A 21,717-nucleotide genomic window follows, 5' to 3' on the forward strand; every position below is an offset into this window, starting at 1 on the left:
CTTTCAACCTAATTACCTGAAATTCCAACTATGCAGACTAGGATAACTATTCCTATCCTCAAGGGCGCGGTGACCAGGAAACCCCCTCCTATAGCGCAGAAGGCTAAACCCGAATCATAACCTTGACGCTCCGCGCCCTGGCGCGCCGACTCGGTCTCAGGGCCCGCGTCGCCCACTGAGCCTGCGCACACTGGGCTGCCGACAGGCGCATGCGCTGTGCGGCGGGCCTGGCCGAGGCGGCTGTGGGCGGCTCCAGCGTTTCGGAGCCCAGGAGCTGGGGGAGGAGCCGGCGGCCTCACCGTGGTAACCGCAGTGCCGCCGCCGCCCCGCCTTGCAGGCCCCGACTGTCATCGCCTTTGGGCGTGGGGGTACCTTGGCCACCGTCCCCGGAACTAGGCCTGCCTGCCTCCCAGAGATAACCCCACCTGCCCCTCCACGCCGCCGCCGCCGCCGCCATGCAAGGGGAGGACGCCAGATACCTCAAAAGGTGACGACTCCCCAAGGCTCTGCGCGGCCCTCCCCGCCGGGCCCTCAGGATGTTACGGGGTTGGCAGTGATGGTAGAGGGTTTGCGCGAAGCTAGAAGCTTAGAGATGAGGGAGGGAGGCAGGGAAAGAAGTCATTGCAAGGGGAGCAAAAGGTGACTCGGGAAAAAGCAGAGTGCCCTTTCGGGGTGCAAGGATCTGGAGCCTCTTACCTGGCTAGGCGGGGCGCTGGCCGCACTGATGGTTTCCTTGCTAATTGTGGGGAGGGGTGGCGTAAACCGCGTCCTTTGTTTTTTACCTCGCCCTGATCCTTCATTTCTCCCTAATAAATAAATCCGTGGGAGCATGGAAATGAAGGCTTCTGGCGCCTCCGCTTTCTGTCTCTAGTTTGGGGTTCACTGCCGTGAGCTTTCCTTTGACGAAGAAATAGGGGGTGGCTTTTATTTTATAAGGAGGCTGTTCTGAGATTCTGTTTTCCAGCCTATTTTCTGCTTTTCTCATCCATTTTACTGCCATACATACAATGTAATTTTTGTAGAAAAAAAAGGTTCATAATTACCAAGAGCTTTTTTTTTTGTTTAGGAGATTGACGTGGAACAGGCCGTAATTTCTATAGTCTAAAAGCATTTGTATTATCAGTTACCCTTTAAAGGAAATTGCAATCTCTTGGGATTATTTGACTTCTGTCAGACATCAGCTCAACCCTGGTGAAAAGGGTGCTCATCACTGGACCAAGACTTTGCAATGATCTAACAGATAATTCTCCATTTTTAGTTAAGTCCCTGCCACTGATTCAGTAAATATCCTAGGAAAGTCACTGGTGTCCTTTGGATACAGTTTCCTCTTCTGAAAATGGGGCACGTACTACCTTTTGAGTGATTTAAGGACCAAATATGAAAATCCTTTTAAAAGATAAAACACGCATGTCAGGTGGTGGTGTTATTTCAAGTCATTATGTACTTTTAGTGACTGTGTTTATCCTGGCTTGGCGGGGCTCTGATCATCACAGAAGACTCTTCCGCGCATCAAACCCGACCCCCAGTGCCATCAAGAGAAGCTTAAAGCAGGATTCAAACAGTTGTAAAAAATATCAACTGCATTGTCTTTGCAGGAGTGAGGCATAAAGTTACCTACCTTTCTCACTTACGTTACAATACCTGAAAGTGACAAATAGGCTTTAACAGTAAAAAGAAAAATAGTGAATATTTAGTCATAACAAGTATATACTCAGTATTGATTTCCTAGCTGAATTTTGCTTACATTGATCTTTTAGAATACTTTGATTGAAACATTTAGGGAGAAGATAAATTCTTTACCTTTCAACTCTAAATTCTAGATTGTTTTAGAGCAAAGAGCCATTATAATACTACATATTCAGTCACCTGATTTTCATATAGTTGTGCCAGAAGTAGTTTTTCATGGGATTACTGTCGCATTATTAGGAAACCCTGGTGGACGTAGTGGTTAAGTGCTACAGTTGCTAACCAAAAGGTCAGCAGTTGGAATCCACCAGGCGCTGCTTGGAAACTGTATGGGTCAGTTCTGCTCTGTCCTGTAGGGTTGCTGTGGGTTGGAATCCATTTGACGGTGACGAGTTTGGTTAGGTTTTTGGTACGGACCCTTAGGCATACTGTGATTTGTAATTATCAGCCTCGAGGACAGAGTACAACTGCCCCATAGGGTTTCCAAGGAGCAGCTGGTGGATTTGAACTGCTGCATATTACTTAACCGGTGCGCCACCAGGGCCCCGTTGCTTACCTTTAAAGCCATATTAGCTAAAGTTCAAAAAATAAAATTGAACCAGCTCTGTAATGTTTGCAGTAAGACGAAATCAGAATCTGGCAAGGTTGAAAGATGCACTTCTCAATTCTGTCTAATGTTGATAATATAAAGAATAAAAAGTTCGTATTGCTTTCTTTCAGATTAGAAGTATGCAGCCGACAGACTCGTACATGCCTGATGGGAAAGGTTTAGGATGTCTGGCAAAACCTTCCATTTTAATTATTGATTTTTTGTTAATGATTACGTATGTTCCTTTTGGAATGATTTTGACTTTTATAGTTTGTTTTTAATAAGACAGCTGTATGTTTTTCATCTAATTGATTTGGTCCAATTTTAATTAATTTCAGTGGTTTTACTGTAGCTGCTATTGCTAAGAAACTTCTAGTCTTTTTATGTGTGTCTCCATATGTAATACTTGTGTATGTTTACATGTGTAATGGATTATAGAATCAAAAATCTTGGTTTTCATTTTTTGTTCTGCTACTAGTTAGTGTTTTGACTCCATAAAAAACTGAATAAATACCAGTAGTCTATTTATTTAGTCATTTCCCTAGGATCTTAGAACAATACTAAATGTATTGTTTAGTTAAACATTTAGTATTGTTCTAAGATACTGGGGAAAATAGGCTATTGGTATAAGATATTGGGGAAATGACTAAATAAATAGACTTAGTTCCTATCCTCAGTGAGATATGCAAACTAATAGGTAGTTATATAGCCAGTGACTTTTTTTTTTTTTTTTTTTTTTTACACTTGCTTAAAATGATGAGTTTTGCTCTGTTGTGTATAGGGTCACCATGAGTGGGGGCTGACTCAGCTGGCAGCTAACAACAAACTAATAGCAGTGAGAATGAAGAGAAATTGATAGATTTTTAGGAGGGCATATGTTTTTAACTTAATTATTGATTAGCTACGGCAGAGGAGGTAAAGAAGGAATCAAGGATGATTCCCAGGCTTGTTAATTAGCTTAAAATTAGTTTAGATGGTATTATCATTCACTAAAATAAGAAGAACAGGAAGTTTTGAGGGATGATTCAAGGGAAGATATGGAGAAGAGGAAGGAACATGATTTATAGTTTAGTGGGTGGGTGCTAGAGTATGATTTTCACAGTTTTTGTATCTTTCTGCTTGACTCTATAAAATACTGTGACTGGTAGAAATTTCTTACCAATTGAAAATTTTCAGGTCTTGAGGGGGTCCAATAAGTAGTAGGTCTTTTCTTCACCCACTTTTGCAAGCATTGAAAGATAATAAGGACCGAAATAATCTTGTTTTTATAGATAATGACTAAGCTGGAGAATATAGTGTAGATCCGCAGGTCCTTTAAAATTAAACGTTTGACTAATGCAGTCCTGGGCAGAAGTCCAGTTTATTTATTTCCTTTTCTTGCTTGTGCTTTTGGTGCCATATTTAAGAAGCCATTGCCTATTCCAAGGTCATGAAGAATTGTCTTTTTGTTTTCTGCTAAGTGTTTTATAGTTGTAGCTCTTAAATTTAGGTCTTTCATTCATTTATTGTTCATTTTTATGTATGCTGTGAGGATAAGGCTCCAACTTGATTCTTTTACATGTGGATATCTATCTGTCCCAGCACCATTTGTTGAACAGACTGTTCTTTCACCCCTAAATAGTCTTGTCACTGTTGCTGAAAATCAGTTGACCATGGGTGTATGAGTTTATTTCTGAACTCTCAATTCAATTCCATTGATCTATTTGTCTGTCCTTGTGCCAGTACCACACTTTTTTGTTTACTATAGCTTTGTAGTGGAGCCCTAGTGGCGCTAAGGTTAAGAACTCGGCTGCTAAACAAAAGGTCAACTGTTCAAATGCACCGGCCATTCTTTGGAGACCCTATGGGGCAGTTCTACTCTGTCCTATACAGGGTTGCTGTGAGTCAGAATCAACTTGAAGGCAACAGGTCTGGTTTTTTTTTTTTTTTTTTTTTCATAGCTTTCTAGTAAGTTAGAAATTGGGAAGTTTGAATCCTCCAACTTTTTCAAGATTGTTTTGGCTATTCAGGGCCCCTCGTATTTTCATATGAATTTAGGGTCAGCTTTTCCATTTCTGCAGTAAGACCGTTGGAATTTTGATGGAGATCGCATTGAATCTGTAGGTCACTTTGGGGAATATTGTCCTCCAAACAAGATTAAGTCTTCCGATCCATGGATACCAGATGTCTTTCAGTTTATTTAAGCCTTCATTAATTTCTTTCGGCAGTATTTTGTAGTTTTCATTGTACAGGCGTTCTACCTTCTTGGTTAAATATATGCCTATTTTTTTTATTATTACTTTTCATATTATTGTCAGTGGAATTGTTTTTTTAATTTCCTTTTTGAATTGTTCATTGGTAGTCCATAGAAAAAAACTGATTTTTATGTGTTTGTCTTGTATCCTGAAATGTTATTGAATTTGCTTATTAGCCCTAACAGCTTTTTTTGGTTGTTGTTTTCGTGGGCTCTTTAGGAATTTCTGCACAGAAGGCCGTGTCATCTATGAGTAGACATAGGATTACTTCATCCTCTCCAATTCAGATGCCTTTTATTTCTTTTTCTTGCCTAGTTGAACTTCCAGTACAATGTTGGGTAGAAATGGTAAAAACAGACATCTTTGTCTTGTTCCTAATCTTAAGGGAAAAGCTTTCAGTCTTTTGGCGTTGAATATGATGTCACCTGTGGATTTTTCGTGTATGTCTTTTATCACGTTAAAGAAGTTCCCTTCTGTTCCTGGTTTATTGAATGTCTTGTCATGAAAGGTTCTGGATTTTGTCAAATACTTTTTCTGCATGAATTGGAATAATCATGTGGCGTTATTTCCTCTGTTCTCTTAATATGTGTCACATTGATTGATTTTGTTATGTTGTACCACCCTTGTATCCCTGGGATAAATCTCACTTGTTCTGTGAGGTATAAGCCTTTTAATATGCTTCTGTATTTGGTTTGTTAGTATTTTGCTGAGGATTTTTATATCTGTATTCATGAGGGATTTTGGTCTGTCGTGTCTTTTCCTTTTTTTGGTATCAAGGTAATGCTAGCCTCAGAATAAGTTAGGAAGTGTTTCCTTCTGTTTTGGAAGAGTTTCAGAAGAATTAGTGTTAATTCATCTTTAAGTATTTGGTAGAATTCACCTGTGAAGTAATCTGGTCCTGGGTTTCCTTTGTTAAGAGGTTTTTTGGTCACTGATTCCACCTTTTTACTTGTTACAAGTCTATTCCAATTTTCTATTTCTTTTTGAGTCACTTTTGGTAGTTTGTGTGTTTCTAGGAATTGGTTCATTTTGTCTGTTGTTGTTAGCTGCCGTCAAGTCAGTTCCAACTCGTAGCAACCTTTTGCACAACAGAACGAAATACAGCCGGGTCCTGTGCCATCCTTACAGTTGTTGCTATGCTTGAGCCCATTGTTGCAGCCACTGTGTCAGTCCATCTCATTGAGGGTCTTGCTATTTTTCACTGACCTTCTACCAAGCATGATGTCCTTCTCCAGGAACTGATCCCCTCTGATAACATGTCCAAAGGATGTAGATGCAGTCTTGCCATCCTTGCTTCTTAGGAGCATTCTGGTTGTATTCTTTCAAGACAGATTTGTTCATTCTTTTGGCAGTCCATAGTATGTTCAGTACTCTTCCTCAATACCACAATGCAAAGGCATCATTTCTTCTTCAGTCTTCCATCTTCATTGTCCAGCTTTCACATGCATATGAGGCAAGTGAAAACACCATGCCTTGGGGCAGGCACCCCTTAGTCCTCAAGGTGACATCTTTGCTTTTCAATACTTTAAAGAGGTCTTTTGCAGCCATTTGCCCAATTCAATGCATCTTTTGATTTCTTGACTGCTGCTTCCATGGGTGTTGATTATGGATCCAAGTAAAATGAAATCCTTGACAACCTCAATCTTTTCTCCATTTATCATGATGTTGCCTTTTGGTCCAGTTGTGAGGATTTTTGTTTTATGTTGAGGTGTAATCCATACTGAAGGGTGTGGTCTTTGATCTTAATCAGTAAGTGCTTCAAGTCGTGTTCACTTTCAGTAAGCAAGGTTGCATAACAATCTGTATAGTGCAGGTTGTTAATGAGTCTTCCTGGAACCCCGATGCCCCATTCTTCATATAGTCCAGCTTCTTGGATTATTTGCTCAGCATACAGATTGAATGGGTATGGTGAAAGGATACAACCCTGACACACACCTTTCCTGACTTTAAACCATACAGTATCCCCTGGTTCTGCTCAAACTACTGCCTCTTGATCCATGTACAGATTCCTCATGGGCACAGTTAGGTGTTCCAGAATTCCGGCTATCTGCAATGTTATCTGTAATTTTATCTAGGTTATCTAATTTGTTGGTGTACAATTTTTTTAAATTTAATTAAAAAAAAAAAACCCAGTGCCATCTTTAACTTTATTTTGTATTATTGTAATTTAGATGACGGTTTACAGAAAAAACTAACTTCTTATTAAAAAATTAGTACCCATATCGTTTTGTGACATTGGTTACCAACCCTACGACATGTCAACACTCTCCATTCTCGACCTTGGGTTCCTTATAACCAGCTTTCCTGTCTCCTCCTGCCTTCTAGTACTTGCCCCGTACTGGTGTGCCTCTTTAGTCTCGTTTTGATTTTTGAGCTATCTATCTTTGGCTGAAAGGTAAACTTCAAGAGTGACTTCATTAGTGAGCTAAAAGGGTTTCCAGGGGTCATACTGTTGGGATTTTCCAGTCTCTGGCAGGCCAGTTGAGTCTGGTCTTTTTTTTTTTGTCTCTGGCTTTTTTTTATTACTATTATAGTTTAGATGAAGGTTTACAGAACAAAATAGTTTCTCATTAAACACTTAGTACACATATTGTTTTATGACATTGGTTAACAACCCCACGACATGTCAACACTCTCCCTTCTTGACCTTGGGTTCCCTATTACCAGCTGTCCTGTCCACCCCTGCCATCTAGTCCTTTCCTTCTGGGCTGGTGTGCCCTTTAGTCTCATTTTGTTTTATGGGCCTGTCTAACCTTTGGATGAAGGGCCAAAGGCCTCCGCCCAGCAATTCCATCCCTCAGGGAATTTGGATGTGTTTATGGAACTTCCATGACCTTGCCTTATACAAGTTGTGTGGCTTTCCCAGTATTGTGTACTGTCTTATCCTTCACCAAAGTTACCACTTATCTATTGTCTATTTAGTGGTTTTCTATCTCCATCCCTTCCCTCCCTCATAACCATCAAAGATTGTTTCATTTTGTATATAAAGCTTTTCATGAGTTTTTATAGTAGTGGTCTCATACAATATTTGTCCTTTTGTGATTGACTTATTTCACTCAGCATAGTGCCCTCCAGATTCATGCATGTTATGAGATGCTTTGCAGATTCATCGTTCTTTGTCATTTCGTAGTATCCCATTGCGTGTATGTACCATAGTTTGTTTATCCATTAATCCGTTGATGGGCATCTAGGTTGTCTCCATCTTTTTGCTATTGTGAAAAATTCTGTAATGAACATGGGTGTATATATGTCTATTTGTATGACAACTCTTATTTCTCTACAATATATTCCCAGGAGTGGAATTGCTGGATCATATGGTATTCCTATTTCTAGCTTTTTAAGGAAGCATCGTATCATTCTGCAAAATGGTTGTACCATTTTGCATTCCCACCAACACTGCATAAGAGTTCCAGTCTCCCCACAGCCAATCTAACATTTGTTATTTCCTGTTTTTTTTTGATCCGTACCAGTAATGCTGGGGTGAGATGGTATCTCATTGTGGTTTTGATTTGCATTTCTCTAATGGTTAGTGATCACATTCATTTCCTCATGCGTCTGTTGGCCACTTGAATGTCTTCTTTGGTGAAGTGTCTGTTCATTTCCTTTGCCCATTTTTTAATTGGATTATTTGTCTTTTTGTTGTAGAGGTGTTGGATTTTCCTGTAGATTTTAGAGATTACACCTTTGTCTAATCTGTAATAGCCAGAAATTTTTTCCCCAGTCTGTAGTTTCTCTTTTTACTCTTTTGGTGAAGTATTTTGATGAGCGTAAGTTTTGATTTTTAGAAGATCCCTCTTATGTAGCTTGTCTTCTGGAGTGTGTGTTTTGTTTAAGGTTTGGTCTGTATCCTGTTAATGTTGTGCATTAGGGCCTCTAGCGTTGATCCTGTTTTTTCTTCTATGAACTTTATAGTTTTTGGCTTTATATTCAGGTCCTTGATCCATTTGGAGTTAGTTTTTGTATATAGTGTGAGGTGTGGGTCCTGTTTCACTTTTTTGCAGAGGGACATCTAGTTTTACCAGGACCATTTGTTAAAAAGACTGTGTTTTCCCCACTCGATGGACTTTGGGCTCTCGTTGAAAATCAGGTGACCACAGGTGGATGAATTATATCTGGGTTCTCAGTTCTATTCCATTGGTCAATGTATCTGTTGTTGTACCACTACCAGGGTGTTCTGACTACCACAGCTGTATAGTAGGTTCTGAGGTCAGGTAGTGTGAGTCCTCCTACTCTGTCTTCTTCTTCGGTAGTGTTTTACTTATCCAGGGCTTCTTCCCTTTTCTTAAAAAGTTACCGGTTAGTTTGTCCAAATCTTTAAAGAACGTTGTTAGTATTTGAGCCGTGATTGCATTGTATTTGTGAATTCCTTTGGGTAGAATTGTCATTTTCACAATGTTGAGTCTTCCTATCCATGAGCATGTTATGTTTTTCTATTTATGTAGATCTCTTTTATTTTCTTGCAGTAGTATTTTGTAGTTTTCTTTGCATAGGTCTTTTACGTCCCTGGTTAGATTTATTCGTAAGTATTTTATGTTTTTTGGGGACTATTATAAATGGTATTGTTTCCCTGATTTCCTTTTCATCGTTGTCTTTATTGGTGTATAGGAATCCAGCTGATTTTTGTATGTCTAGCTTGTATCTTGCTACTCTGCTGAATCTTTCAATTACTTTCAGTTGTTTTCTCATGGAGTCTTAAGTTTTCTATGTATAGTATCATACCATCTGCAAATAGGGACTGTTTACCTTCTTCATTACTGTCATGGACTGAATTATGTTCCCCCCAAAAATGTGTGTGTCAACTCGGTTAGGCCATGATTCCCAGTACTGTGTGGTTGTCCTCCATTTTGTGATTGTAATTTTATGTTAAGGGGACTAGGGTGGGATTATGATACCACCCTTACTCAGGTCACCTCTCTGATCCAACATAAAGGGAGTTTCCCTGGGGTGTGGCCTGCACCACCTTTTATCTTTTAAGAGATAGAAGGAAAGAAGCAAGCAGAGAATTGGGAACCTCATGCCACCAAGAAAGGAGCGCCAGGAGCAGGGTGCACCCTTTGGACATGGGGTCCCTGCACCTGAGAAGCTCTTCGACCAAGGGAAGATTGAGGACAAGGACCTTCCTCCAGAACTCACAGAGAGAGGAAGCCTTCCCCTGGAGCCAACGCCCGAAGTTTGGACTTGTAACCTACTAGACTGTGAACCGACACCCTGAATTTGGACTTGTAACCTACTAGACTGTGAGAAGATAAATTTCTCTTTGTTAAAGCCACACTTGTGGTATTTTTGTTATGGCAGCACTAGATGACTTAGACAGTTACCAATTCGAATGCCCTTTATTTCCTTTTCTTGCCTTATCGCACTAGCTAGGACTTCCAAAAAACTAGCACAATGTTAAATAGGAGTGCTGATAAAAAGCATCCTTGTCTTGTTCCTGTTCCCAAGGGGAATGTTTTCAGCCTCTCTCTATTAAGGATGATGTTGGCTATTGGTTTGGCATCGATGCTGTTTATTACGTTGAGAAATTTCCCTTTTATACCTATTTTATTGAGAGTTTTTATCAGGAATGCGTGTTGGACTTTGTCAAATGCCTTTTCTGTGTCAGTTGAGATGATCATGTGATTCTTTTGTTTTATTTATGTGGTGGATTACGTTAATTGATTTTCTAATGTTGAACCATCTTCACATACCTGGTATGAATCCTGCTTGGTCATGGTATGTAATATTTTTGATATGATGCTGAATTCTATTGACTAGAATTTTGGTGAGAATTTTTGCATCTATATTCATGAGAGATACTGATCTGTACTTTTTTTTGTGGTGTCTTTGCCTGTTTTTGGTATCAGGGTTATATGCTGGCTTCATAGAATGAATTCAGAAGTATCACTTTCTTTTCTGTGTTCCAAAATAGTTTGAGTAGTACTGGTGTAAGCTCTTCTCGGATTGTTTGGTAGAATTCTCCGTGGAGCCATCTGGGCTGAGGCTTTTTATTGTTGGGAGTTTTTTTTTTTTTTAACCTTTTCAATCTTTTCTCTTGTTATGGGTCCATTCAGATTTTCAACATCATTTTGTGTTAGTTTGAGTAGGTAGTGTATTTCCAGAAATTTGTCCATTTCTTCTAGGTTTTCAAATTTGTTGGAGATCCTTTTTGTTTCAGCTGGGTCTGTTGTAATGTTCCCCATTTCATTTCTTATTTGGGTTATTTGTGTCCTCTCCCATTTTTCTTTTGTCAGTTTGGCCAGTGGTTTGTCAATTTTGTCGATCCTTTCAAAGAACCAGCTTTTGATTTTGTTATTTTTTCTATTGTTTTTCTATTCTGTGTTTCATTTATTTCTGCTCTGATCTTTATTTTTTCCTTCTGGTAGCTGTGTACTTTTTTCGCTGTTCTCTTTCAATTTGTTCGAGTTATGTAGCTAATATTTTGATTTTGTCCCTTCTTTTTTTATATGTGCATCTATTGCTATAACTTGACCTCTGAAGACTGCCTTTGCTGTGTCCCAAATGTTTTGGTATGATGTGTTTTCATTCTCATTTGATTTCTAGGAATTTTTTTATTCCATCTCTGATTTCTGCTATTACCCAGTGGTTTTTAAGCAGGGTGTTATTTAGTGTCCATGTAATTGTTTTTTTTTTTTCCTTGCTCTTCCTGTTGTTCATTGCTACTTGGATGGCATTGTGGTCAGAAGGGATACTTTGTATTATCTCAGTGTTTTGGATTTTATTGAGGGTTGCTCTGTGGCCTAAGATGTGGTCTATTTTAGAGAACATTCCATGTGCGTTGGAAAAGAATGTGTACTTTGCAGCTGTTGGGTGGCGTGTTCTATTTATGAGGTCAGGGTGGCTGACTGTACCTTTTAGCTCTTTTGTGTATTTGTTCAGTTTCTTTCTGGATGTTCTATTTTACCAAGAGAGTTGTGTTTATTCAGGAAACTGCTTTTGGTATACTCCAGTTGTGCTGACCTCTCCTGTATTGCGTGTTGTCTTTCCCTTCACCTAAAATTGTTCTTGCGTACTATCTAATTAGTACTCCCTCCCCACTCTTATAACCATCAAAGAATATTTTCTTCTCTGTTTAAACTGTTTCTCAAGTTCTTATAATGGTGGTCTCATCCAATTTCTGTCCTTTTGTAACTGGCGAATTTCACTCAGCATAATGCCTTCCAGATACTTCCATGTTATGAAATGTTTCACAGATTTATCATTGTTCATTATCGATGCATAGTATTCCATTGTGTGAATATACCATAATTTATTTATCCATTCATCCTTTGGTGAGTACCTTGGTTGCTTCCATCTTTTGCTATTGTAAACAGTGCTGCAGTGAACATGGGTGTGCATATATCTGTTTGTGTAAGGGCTCTTATTTCTCTAGGATATAGTCCAAGGAGGGGGATTGCTGGATCGTATAGTAGTTCTATTTCTAGCTTTTTAGGGAAGTGCTAAATCAATTCCAAAAGTGGTTGTACCATTTTCCACTCCCACCAGCAGCATATAAGTGTTCCAGTCTCTCCACAACCTCTCCGACACTTATTATTTTGTGTTTTTGGATTAATGCCAGCCTTGTTGGAGTGAGATGGAATCTCATTGTAGTTTTGATTTGCATCTCTAATGGCTAATGATCGTGAGCATTTCTTCATGTGTCTGTTGGCTACCTGAATATCTTTTTTAGTGAAGTGCCTGTTCATATCCTTTGCCCATTTTTTAATCAGGTTGTTTGTCTTTTTGTTGTTGAGTTTTTGTGGTATCATGTACATTTTAGAGATTAGATTGCTGATCGGAAATGTCATAGCTAAAAACTTTTTCCCAGTCTGTGGGTAGTCTTTTTACTCTTTTGGTGAAGTTTTTGGATGAGCAGAGGTGTTTGAGTTTTAGGAGCTCCCAGTTAATCTGGTTTCTCTTCTGGTGTTTGTGCATTGTTAGTAATGTTTTGTATACTGTTTATGACATGTATTAGGGCTCCTAGCATTGTCCCTGGTTTTTCTTCCAGGATCTCTATTGTTTTAGATTTTATATTTAGGTCTTTGATCCCTGTTGAGTTAGTTTTTGTGCATGTTGTGAGGTGTGGGCCTTGTTTCATTTTTTTGCAGACATGGAAACACCATTTGTTAAAGAGACTGTCTTTTCCCCATTTAACTGACTTTGAGCCTTTGTCAAGTATCAGCTGTTCATATGTGGATGGATTTATGTCCAGATTCTCAATTCTGTTTCATTGGTCCATGTATCTGTTGTTGTACCAGTACCGGGCTATTTTGACTACTGTGGTGGTATAAGTTCTAAAATTCTTCTATTTTTTTTTTTTTGGTCTGTGTTTCCCATGAATTTGCCTTTTACATGAATTCGTCTATTTTTTTCCTTATTTTTGTTTGATTTTTGCTTCAACTATTGGATAGCTCTGAATGTTAAACATTTGAATTCCCTATCAGGCCATTTTAGTGCCCTTTCTTCTACTGGAAAGTCACTTGGTGTTTTTTTTAGAATGCCTTCTGGGACCATTCTGTCCTGCTTTTTAATATGTTATGATATTGTCTGCTGTCTTCAGGACATTAAGTAGTTATTTTCTTCGTTTATTGATTGTAGATTTGTTTGTTTTGTCTTGCTTTTTTATTTGGTTATGTCTGAGCAGGTGGGCTGTGTGTTCTTTGTTGTTTGCTCTTCTGTGGGAATGATATTTTCACCTCCTTGTCCAATGGGCAGGGTCAGTCGTTCAGTTATGGTGCAGCAGGGCAGGTCCAGCTGAAGGGGAGGGGTTGGGATGGGTTGTTTGTGGCTCATACTAGGGCCAACAGGGTGGGCTGGGAGTCAGTACAGGGTAGGTTCCAGTAGGCTGTGCCTGTCCTGCTTGGGGGTGTGATATTCAGTGCACGATGCAGGTATGTGGGGGGGGGGGTTGTGATTTGTGGAGGTAAGATGGGTGTCGGAAGTAAGAGAGAGAGAAGGGATAAACAGGAGCAAACAAATAAGAGTGTTAAGGAGCTTGCCATTGGAGTGGAGAAACAAGAAGCTGAGAGTTGTAGAAAAATAAGAAGAAAAAAGTAAAACAGAAAAAGAAATAAAAATTAGGGAAAAAAAAGAACGGCAAAGCCCCCAGGAATCCCACTGGTGTGGCTGCGATGACCAAAAAAGTAGCTCCCATGCCACGCAGTACAGCCTGGCTAGAGGGGCAGAGATGTCAAACAGCACTGTGTGTTCAGGAGTCAGGAAAAGAAGGTAAGATAGACGAGAAACTGAGAAATGAGGAAAGACAAAAAAGGGAAGTGGGGGGGAAGAGAAATGCCCCAAGGGATCCCACCGGCATGGCTGTGAAGACCAGGGAAGTGGCTCCCAAGCCACTCGGTACAGCTCGGCTAGAGTGGGCTCCCAACCCAGGAAAAGAAAACAAACAAAACAGGGCAAAAGAAAAGATGCCCCAGGGTTCCCACGAGCGTGGTGGCATGGACTGGGGAAACAGTTCCCCAGTCAAGTGGTGCTTCACAGCCTTTCAAGAAGCAGCAAAGATGGCACAGGGAGCCAGGTGTTTGAGAGAAAGAATGGGGAGGTGAGAGGCAGGGAAGAAGCCAAAAGAAATAGGAAAAACTAACACTAACAACAAAGGAATGACACTGAGGGAGCTGGCCAGTGTGGTCAGGGCAAATCCAGGGGACATGGAGCAGAGTTGTTGCCTCCCAGCCAAAAACTGTGGCCAGCGTGAAGCGGTAGAGGCCAAGCGCAAGGAAAAAGGACAAGGGATGGGAAAGCGTGTATCTCTGCTTACCAGGTGCTCTGTCTCCTTCTGGGAGCTCCATGAAGCTGCTTTCCTGTAGTCCCTGTCCGCTGATCTCTGACGTGGGCAGGACGAATCCAGGCGGCATAGAGCCTGCACTTCCCAGCCAGCTGAGCTACCACAGCCAGTAAGGAAGTGGCGAAGGCCAAGCAGGGGGGAGAAGGATGGCAGTTGGAAAAGCGTATATTGCTGGTTACCGGGTGTTCTGTCTCCTGCTGGCAGTTCCGTGAAGGTGCCTTCCTGTTTGCCCTGCCCTCCGCTCTTCAGTGTGGGCCGGGAGATTCCAAGCAGCATGGAGCCTGCACCTCTCGGCCGGCCAAGCGATTGCAGCTAGCTGGGAAGCGGCGGAGGCTGAACAGCGAGGAGATGGATGGGAGGTGGGAAAGAGTATGTTGTTGTTTTACTCCTGGTGGCGTAGTGGTTAAGTGCTATGGCTGCTAACCAAGAGGTTGGCAGTTCAAATCCGCCAGGCGCTCCTTGGAAACTCTATGGGGCAGTTCTGCTCTGTCCTGTAGGGTTGCTATGAGTTGGAATCGACTCAACGGTAGTAGGTTTGGTTTGGTTTGGGGTCTTGTCTCCCACTGGGAATTCCATGAAGCTGCTTTTCTGTATTCCCTGTCCACCCATCTCCAACAGGAGTCCCAAGTCCCAAGATGGCGAATCCGTGCTGCGTTAGACTACTGCGTGTATCTCTCTTCACTCTATGTTCTCTGCCAGTTACTTATTCCATTTGTTGCTTGGCTGAGTTCTTTATCTCTTCATTTGTCATTTAGGGCTCCAGGATTAAAGTTTGTCTCTGTTTTATTTAGTTTTTCGGGTCTTTGCTGTGGAGGGACGGCATGTGCTCCTATCTGTAGTGCCATGTTGGCTTCCAGTCTGGTGTACAATAGTTGTTAGTATCCACTTATAATCCTTTTTGTGTCAGTAAAAGTGGTAGCAATGTCTCCGTTTCACTTCTCTTTTTAGTGACTTGAGTCTTTTTTCTTAGACTGCCTAAAGGTTTGCCTATTTTGTTGATCTGTTTAAAAAACAAACTTTTGATACCCTTGATTTTCTCTATTCCCTATTTTGTCTCCACCTTTTAATTTCTAAAGGTATATAATTAGGTTATTGATTTGGTATCTTTCTTCATTTTGATCGCAGGCATTTGCAGCTCTAAATTTCCCTCTGAGCACTGCTTTTACTGCATCCCATAACTTTTTATGTTATGTTTTTGTTTTCATTCTTCTCAAAGTGTATTCTAATTTCCCTTGTGATTTCTTCCACGCACTGATGGTTTGAGTCCCTTAATTTCCACATATTTGTGAATTTTCATGTTTTCCTTCTGTTATTGACTTCCACTTTCAATTCCAAGTGATGAGAGATGATACTTTATATGATTTCAATCCATTTAAATTTTGAGACGTTTTATGTGTCATAACATATGGTCTAGCTGGCCACTGTCCCGTGTATACTTGAAAAGAATGTGTATTCCGCTATTGTTGAGTGGAATGTTCTGTATATGTCTATTGGGTCTAATTGGTTTATAGTTCAAGTCCTCTATTTTCCTATTGCTCTTCTCTCTAGTTCTATCTGTTACTAAAAATGGAAGTCTTCAACTGTTACTGCAGAACTGTCTATTTCTCCCTTCAGTTCTGTTGATTTTTGTTTCATATGTTTTGGGTCTCTCTTGCTATATGTATACATGCTTAAAATTGTTATATTTTCTAGGTGTATTGACTTTTTTATCAATATATAATGTTTTTGTCTCTTGTAACAATTTTTGGCATCAAGCCTATTTTGTCTGATATTTGTATAGCCACTTCAGTTCTCTTTTGTGTGCTGTTTCCATGCTACATCTTTTTCCATCCCTTTGCTTTCGAACTCTGTGTGTATTTGGATAGAAAGTGATTCTTGTAGGCTCTGTTAATTTTTCCTTGTTCTTTCTTTTTTTTTTGCTTATCAGACTGAGTAACTTCATTTGACCTAGTCTGCCCTGATGACATAGTGGTTAAGACCTCAACTGCTAACCAAAAGGTCAGCAACTCAAATTCACCAGCTGCTCCTTGGAAACCGTGTGGGGCAGTTCTACTGTGTCTTGTGGGATTGCTCTGAGTTGAAATCAACTCGTTGGCAGTGGATTTGTTTTTTTGGTTTAGTCTGTTCAAATCTGCTGTTGGACCCCTCTAGTGAATTTTTTCATTTCAGTTATTGTACTTTTCAGGTCCAACATTTTTATTTGGTTCCTTTTTATAATTTGTACCTTTATTGATACTCTATTTGTTGAGGAATTGTTTTCTGACTCCCTTTAGTCCTTTGTCCATGGCTTCTTTTAGTTCTTTGAGCATATTTAAGTCAATTGATTTAAAGTATTTGTGTAGTAAATCTAATGTATGTGGTTCCTGAGGGAGCGTTTCTACGTGCGATGCTTATGAAAATACTTCAGCGGGGGAGGGTACGGTTGGCACAAAATACATAATACACACATTATTTCTGTAAAAATATGGTAGATTAGGATCTACCCTATACTAGTATGACCTCATTGCGTAACAAAAGAAAACCCCCTATTTCCAAATAGGGTCTTATTTACAGTACAGGAGTTTGGATTTCAACATATGTTTTGGAGGGCACACAATTCAATCCATGATAGGGCCATACGTTCTTGTTTCTTTGTGTGCTTCGTAATATTTTTTGTTGTTGAAAAGCCAGACATTTTGAACACTTCAAAATATAAAAGAAGATAGGAAAAAAAAAATATTACACAGGTCTTTGCAGATGGCTCTATTGCAACACTTATCCAGTCCGGTTACAGCTCTGCCTTAGCTTTCATTTCCTGCTTGTGTTGTACCTAAAGATCAGCCAAAGGTGAAGGCTTATGATCTTCTCAGGTCTTTTCTGAGAAAACGCCCTGCCTTGAGCATGTGCATGGCTTTGTAGATTCCACTGTATACATGGTAGCTTTTCAAATCCTTTATTCCCCCAAAATCTTACTCCTCTGCTTTTTGTTCCAGGCTTTCAGAGTGTCTGTTGTTTGCTGTGGAAACCCTGGTGGTGTAGTGGTTAAGTGCTACGGCTGCTAAGAGTTCGGCAATTTGAATCCACCAGGTGCTCCTTGGAAACTCTATTGGGCAGTTCTTCTCTGTCCTGTAGGGTTGCTATGGGTCAGAACTGACTCGGCAGCAGTGGGTTTTATTGTTTCCTGCACCTGTTATTTTTTGCCCCAATTGGCAGGGGCTTGTTTTTTGGCTTTCATTGTTTTAGAGGACTCTGTAGCTACTCTGTCCTGATAGAATTCCAAGTTAGGTGAACAAAGAGAAGGTTCTTGCAGCATACCTTTGGGGAAGCCTTAGTCAGGAAAAAACAAACATAATTCCTTTGAAAAAAGTCCACTCTCTGCTCTCTGGAACCAGATATCCACACTGGGAATGCAGTCTGCCTTCTTCAAGACCACACCTGAGCCAGGGAGGGGATGAGATTAGGTTAAGTTAGAATGCCACAAAGATATCGTACCCTGTTTTGGTGACCTTTTTCCTGCCTGGTTCACCATTTACTTGGATTCTGTAAACCTTTGATTATATTCCAGATTTCTGTTACAGTGGCTTGTGACAGTGTTTGCCAAATCCTTCACTGTTTCTGGGGTGGAATGGTCCTGGAGGTCCCTACTCCACCATTTTCACTGATATCACTTAGCCATAATTTTTTAATATATTGCTTCTGTACCTATTCTCTCTCACCTCTCTTTTGGTAACTCCAATTACATGTGTTAGACCTATTCAGTGTGTATCCCTGAATTGTATTTTTTTTTTCATCCTTTTGTCTTCCTGTTTCATTCTGGTATTTTCTTCTGATTTATTTTTCATGTCACTGATTCTGTCATTAAAAAAAAAAATTATCATTTAGCTATATCTAATCTGTTAAGCCTATTCATTGGCTCCCTCATTTTGACTATTGTATTTTTTTTTACCTCTATAAGTTTTAAAAATATAATTTCAGTTACCTGTTAAGCCTGTTCATTTGTTTCCTAATTTTGACTATTGTATTTTTTTACCTTTAGAAATTTTAAAAATGTATTTTCTATTCTCTGGTGAAATTACTTAATATTAAGCATAATTATTTTTAATCCTGTGACGATGAGCCTGTTATGCGGCGTTTCCCTGGTACTCTTTCAATGGCCTGTTATTTCTCTTGATTTTAACTCATTTTTGTTTTCCTCTCTTGTGATTCATAATTTTATTAGATATCATATTTATAAACAAATCATAATTTGAGGCCTAGGATGATGTTGTCTTTATCCAGAAGTAATTATCTTTTGTTTCTCATAAGTGGTGAGAGATATTAGAAATGCAAGGTTACCTTAATCAGCTCTTAGAGGTTAAGATATTTAAAGCTGGGCTTTTAGATTTGTTGGAGACCTATTATATCTGTTTCATCATTACTCCTAGAATGTACCCTTCTTGTTCCCAAGCTTGGGGCTTTACAACAATTGCTCTTTGGAGCACCCTGGACTTCAGTTTTTGCGTCCCTAGACACACAAGGCTGTTAAAAGATTCTCAGCCTGTCACCCATCTCTTCTCAAATTAGCAGACATCTCTAGGGAAAAGCAGGCTGAAATCCTAGACTTACTCTCTTTATTTTTGTTTTCTTCTGGATCTTGGCAGTGTTATTTTTTTTTTCTGCCTCATTAGCTCTGCCATGTCTTCAAGCAGATACATACACACGTACACAGACTTGCACATGTGTACAAACACGTATGTTTTTGCCCCTGGCTTTTTATATTTTCTTGGCACCCTCGTGGCGCAATGGTTAAGAACTCAACTGCTAACCAAAAGGTCAGCAGTTCACGTCTACCAGCTACTCCTTGGAACCCTACGAGGCAGTTCTACTCTGTCCTATAGGGTCACTATGAGTTGGAATCGACTCAGTGGCAATGGGTTTGGTTTGGTTTTCGTTTTATATTTTCTTGGTAGGAGTGTTAGTTTGAATTACCTAATTCTCTGTTACCGAGTCTTATTAATATAAACACAAAACTTATTTTGGTGTCATCCCTATGAAGAGCATCAAGAATTGTAAATATTTGGATAAACATAAAAGATTGTTTTCCCTTCTTAATATCTTTAAAATTCATAGAACTTTAAGGGAAAAATTATAACATTGCCACATGGAGTTTATAATGTATGTAGTTGTAATACATGTTATGACTATAGCAGAATGGATCATTTGCAAGAAGAGGGGTTAAAGGACCTACAGCTTTGTGAAGTGATACACGTGGTACAATATTAACTGCAGGTACACTGTCATAGAAAGTTAGCCTAAAGCACAATCAGTCAAAGCAGTTTAAAAAGTATAGCTTAAAAGTCGATGGACAAATTAATGTGAAATTTGAAAAAAAAATTAAAATACTCAAAAAAATTGTTAGGAAAAGGGAAAACAGAGGAGCAAAATACAGAGGCAGCAAATAGAAAACAAATAAAATGGTAGACTGGGATCCAGCTGTGTAAATTACTACCTGAAATGTTAATGGTCTAAACCAGTGCTTTGCAGTAGAACTTTCTTCCATGATGGCAGTGTCCTATATCTGCATTAAACAATATAGTAACCACTAGCTGTACAGTAGCCTCTTTAAGTGTAGTGAATGCAGCTAAAGGAGTGCATTTTTAATTATTTTTAAAATGTAATTTATTAAAAATTAATTTTAAATAGAAACATGTGACTAGTGACTATTTTACAGGTAGCACGAGTCTTAACATTCCAATTAAAAGATTATTAGTAAGGGGTTAAAAAAAAAACAAAAACAAGACCCAACTATATTCTGCATACAAAAGATGTACTTTTAATATAATGGCATACCTAAGTTAAAAATAAATAAATACAAAACTAAAGCTAGAGCGGCTAAATTAATAGAAGATAGACTTCAAGGGGGCTGCCTCATGGTGATAAATTCTACTACACCTATAGAGTGTTAAAGTCAAATTCTGCTAAATGTTCAGGGAACAGATGCTTCCAATTTTGCACAACTCTTTCAAGGAATTCGGAAAGAGAGAATACTCCCCAACTCGTTTTAGGATTTTGGAGTAATCTCTATATGAAAACCAGAAAAAGACATTATTAGAAAAGAAAATTGCAGGCTCATATCATTGATGAACAAGAATGCAAACTTAATCCAACTGTGTATTAAAATACAGCATTATCCAGTTGTGTTTATCCCAGGAATATAAGTGTGGTTTAATGTATTTAATATTTAACTCAGCACATTGAGGTTTCAAAAAAGAACAACACATGGCCATTCCAGTGAATGGAGAAAACATTTGATGACGTTCAGTGTACATTTATGATTTAAGGAAAAAACCTCAAAAGATAAATAAAAGGAAATTATAATTTAAACATAATGAGGAAACTTTAGAAGCATTGTCATTATGTCAGAAATGAATCAGGGATGCCCAGGGTTTCCATAGATGCCTTAGTTAATCTATAAATTCATGATAAATCCATAAATCTAAAAATTCATCAAAATCCTAAAAAAGGTCAACAACGTATCAAAGAAATAATTCACCATGATCAAGTGCGATTCATACCAGGTATGCAGGGTTGGTTCAACATTAGAAAAACAATTAATGTAATCCACTACATAAATAAAACAAAAGAAAAGAATCACATGATTTTATCAATTGATGTAGAAAAGGCATTTGACAAAGTTCAACACTCATTCATGATAAAAACTCTCAGCAAAACAGGAATAAAAGGAAAATTTCTCAACATAATAAAGGGAATTTATACAAAGCCAACAGCCAACATCACCCTAAATGGAGAGAGCCTGAAAACATTCCCATTGAGGTTGGGAACCAGACAAGGATGCCTTTATCACCACTCTTATTCAACATTGTGCTGGAAGTCCTAGCCAGAGCAATTAGGCTACATAAAGAAATAAAGGGCATCCAGATTGGCAAGGAAGAAGTAAAAGTATCTCTATTTGCAGATGACATGATCTTATACACAGAAAACCCTAAAGAATCCTCCAGAAAACTACTGAAACTAATAGAAGAGTCCAGCAGAGTATCGGGATACAAAAATCAGCTGGATTTCTCTACACCAACAAAAAGAACATCGAAGAGGAAATCACCAAATCAACGCCATTTACAGTAGCCCCCAAGAAGATAAAATACTTAGGAATAAATCTTACCAGAGATGTAAAAGGCTTATACAAAGAAAACTACAGTATGCTTTTGCAAGAAACCAAAAGAAACTTACATAAGTGGAAGAACATACCTTGCTCGTGCATAGGAAGACAACATTATAAAAATGTCTATTCTACCAAAAACAATCTGTACATTTAATGCAAGTCCGATCCAAATCCCAAGGACATTCTTTAATGAGATGGAGAAACAAATCACTAATTTCATATGGAAGGGAAAGAGGCCCCGGATAAATAAGGCATTACTGAAAAAGAAGAACAGAGTGGGAGGCCTTACTTCACC

The 21,717-nt window shown here is 39.1% G+C and overlaps 1 protein-coding gene across 3 annotated transcripts in view; it reads left to right on the forward strand.

Moving 5' to 3' along the window:
* The first annotated feature begins 240 nt into the window (after positions 1 to 240).
* Positions 241 to 21,717, forward strand: part of KIFAP3 (kinesin associated protein 3) — a 267,451-nt gene continuing 245,974 nt past the window's right edge. For all 3 annotated transcript variants that reach the window (XM_049881269.1, XM_049881271.1, XM_049881270.1), the window contains exon 1: positions 241 to 487. In XM_049881269.1, coding sequence (XP_049737226.1) covers positions 456 to 487 — 32 coding nt within the window. In that variant the 5' untranslated portion in view covers positions 241 to 455. The remainder of the gene's footprint in view (positions 488 to 21,717) is intronic.

Source organism: Elephas maximus, chromosome 3, assembly GCF_024166365.1.
Source record: "Elephas maximus indicus isolate mEleMax1 chromosome 3, mEleMax1 primary haplotype, whole genome shotgun sequence".
Taxonomy (NCBI): domain Eukaryota; kingdom Metazoa; phylum Chordata; class Mammalia; order Proboscidea; family Elephantidae; genus Elephas; species Elephas maximus.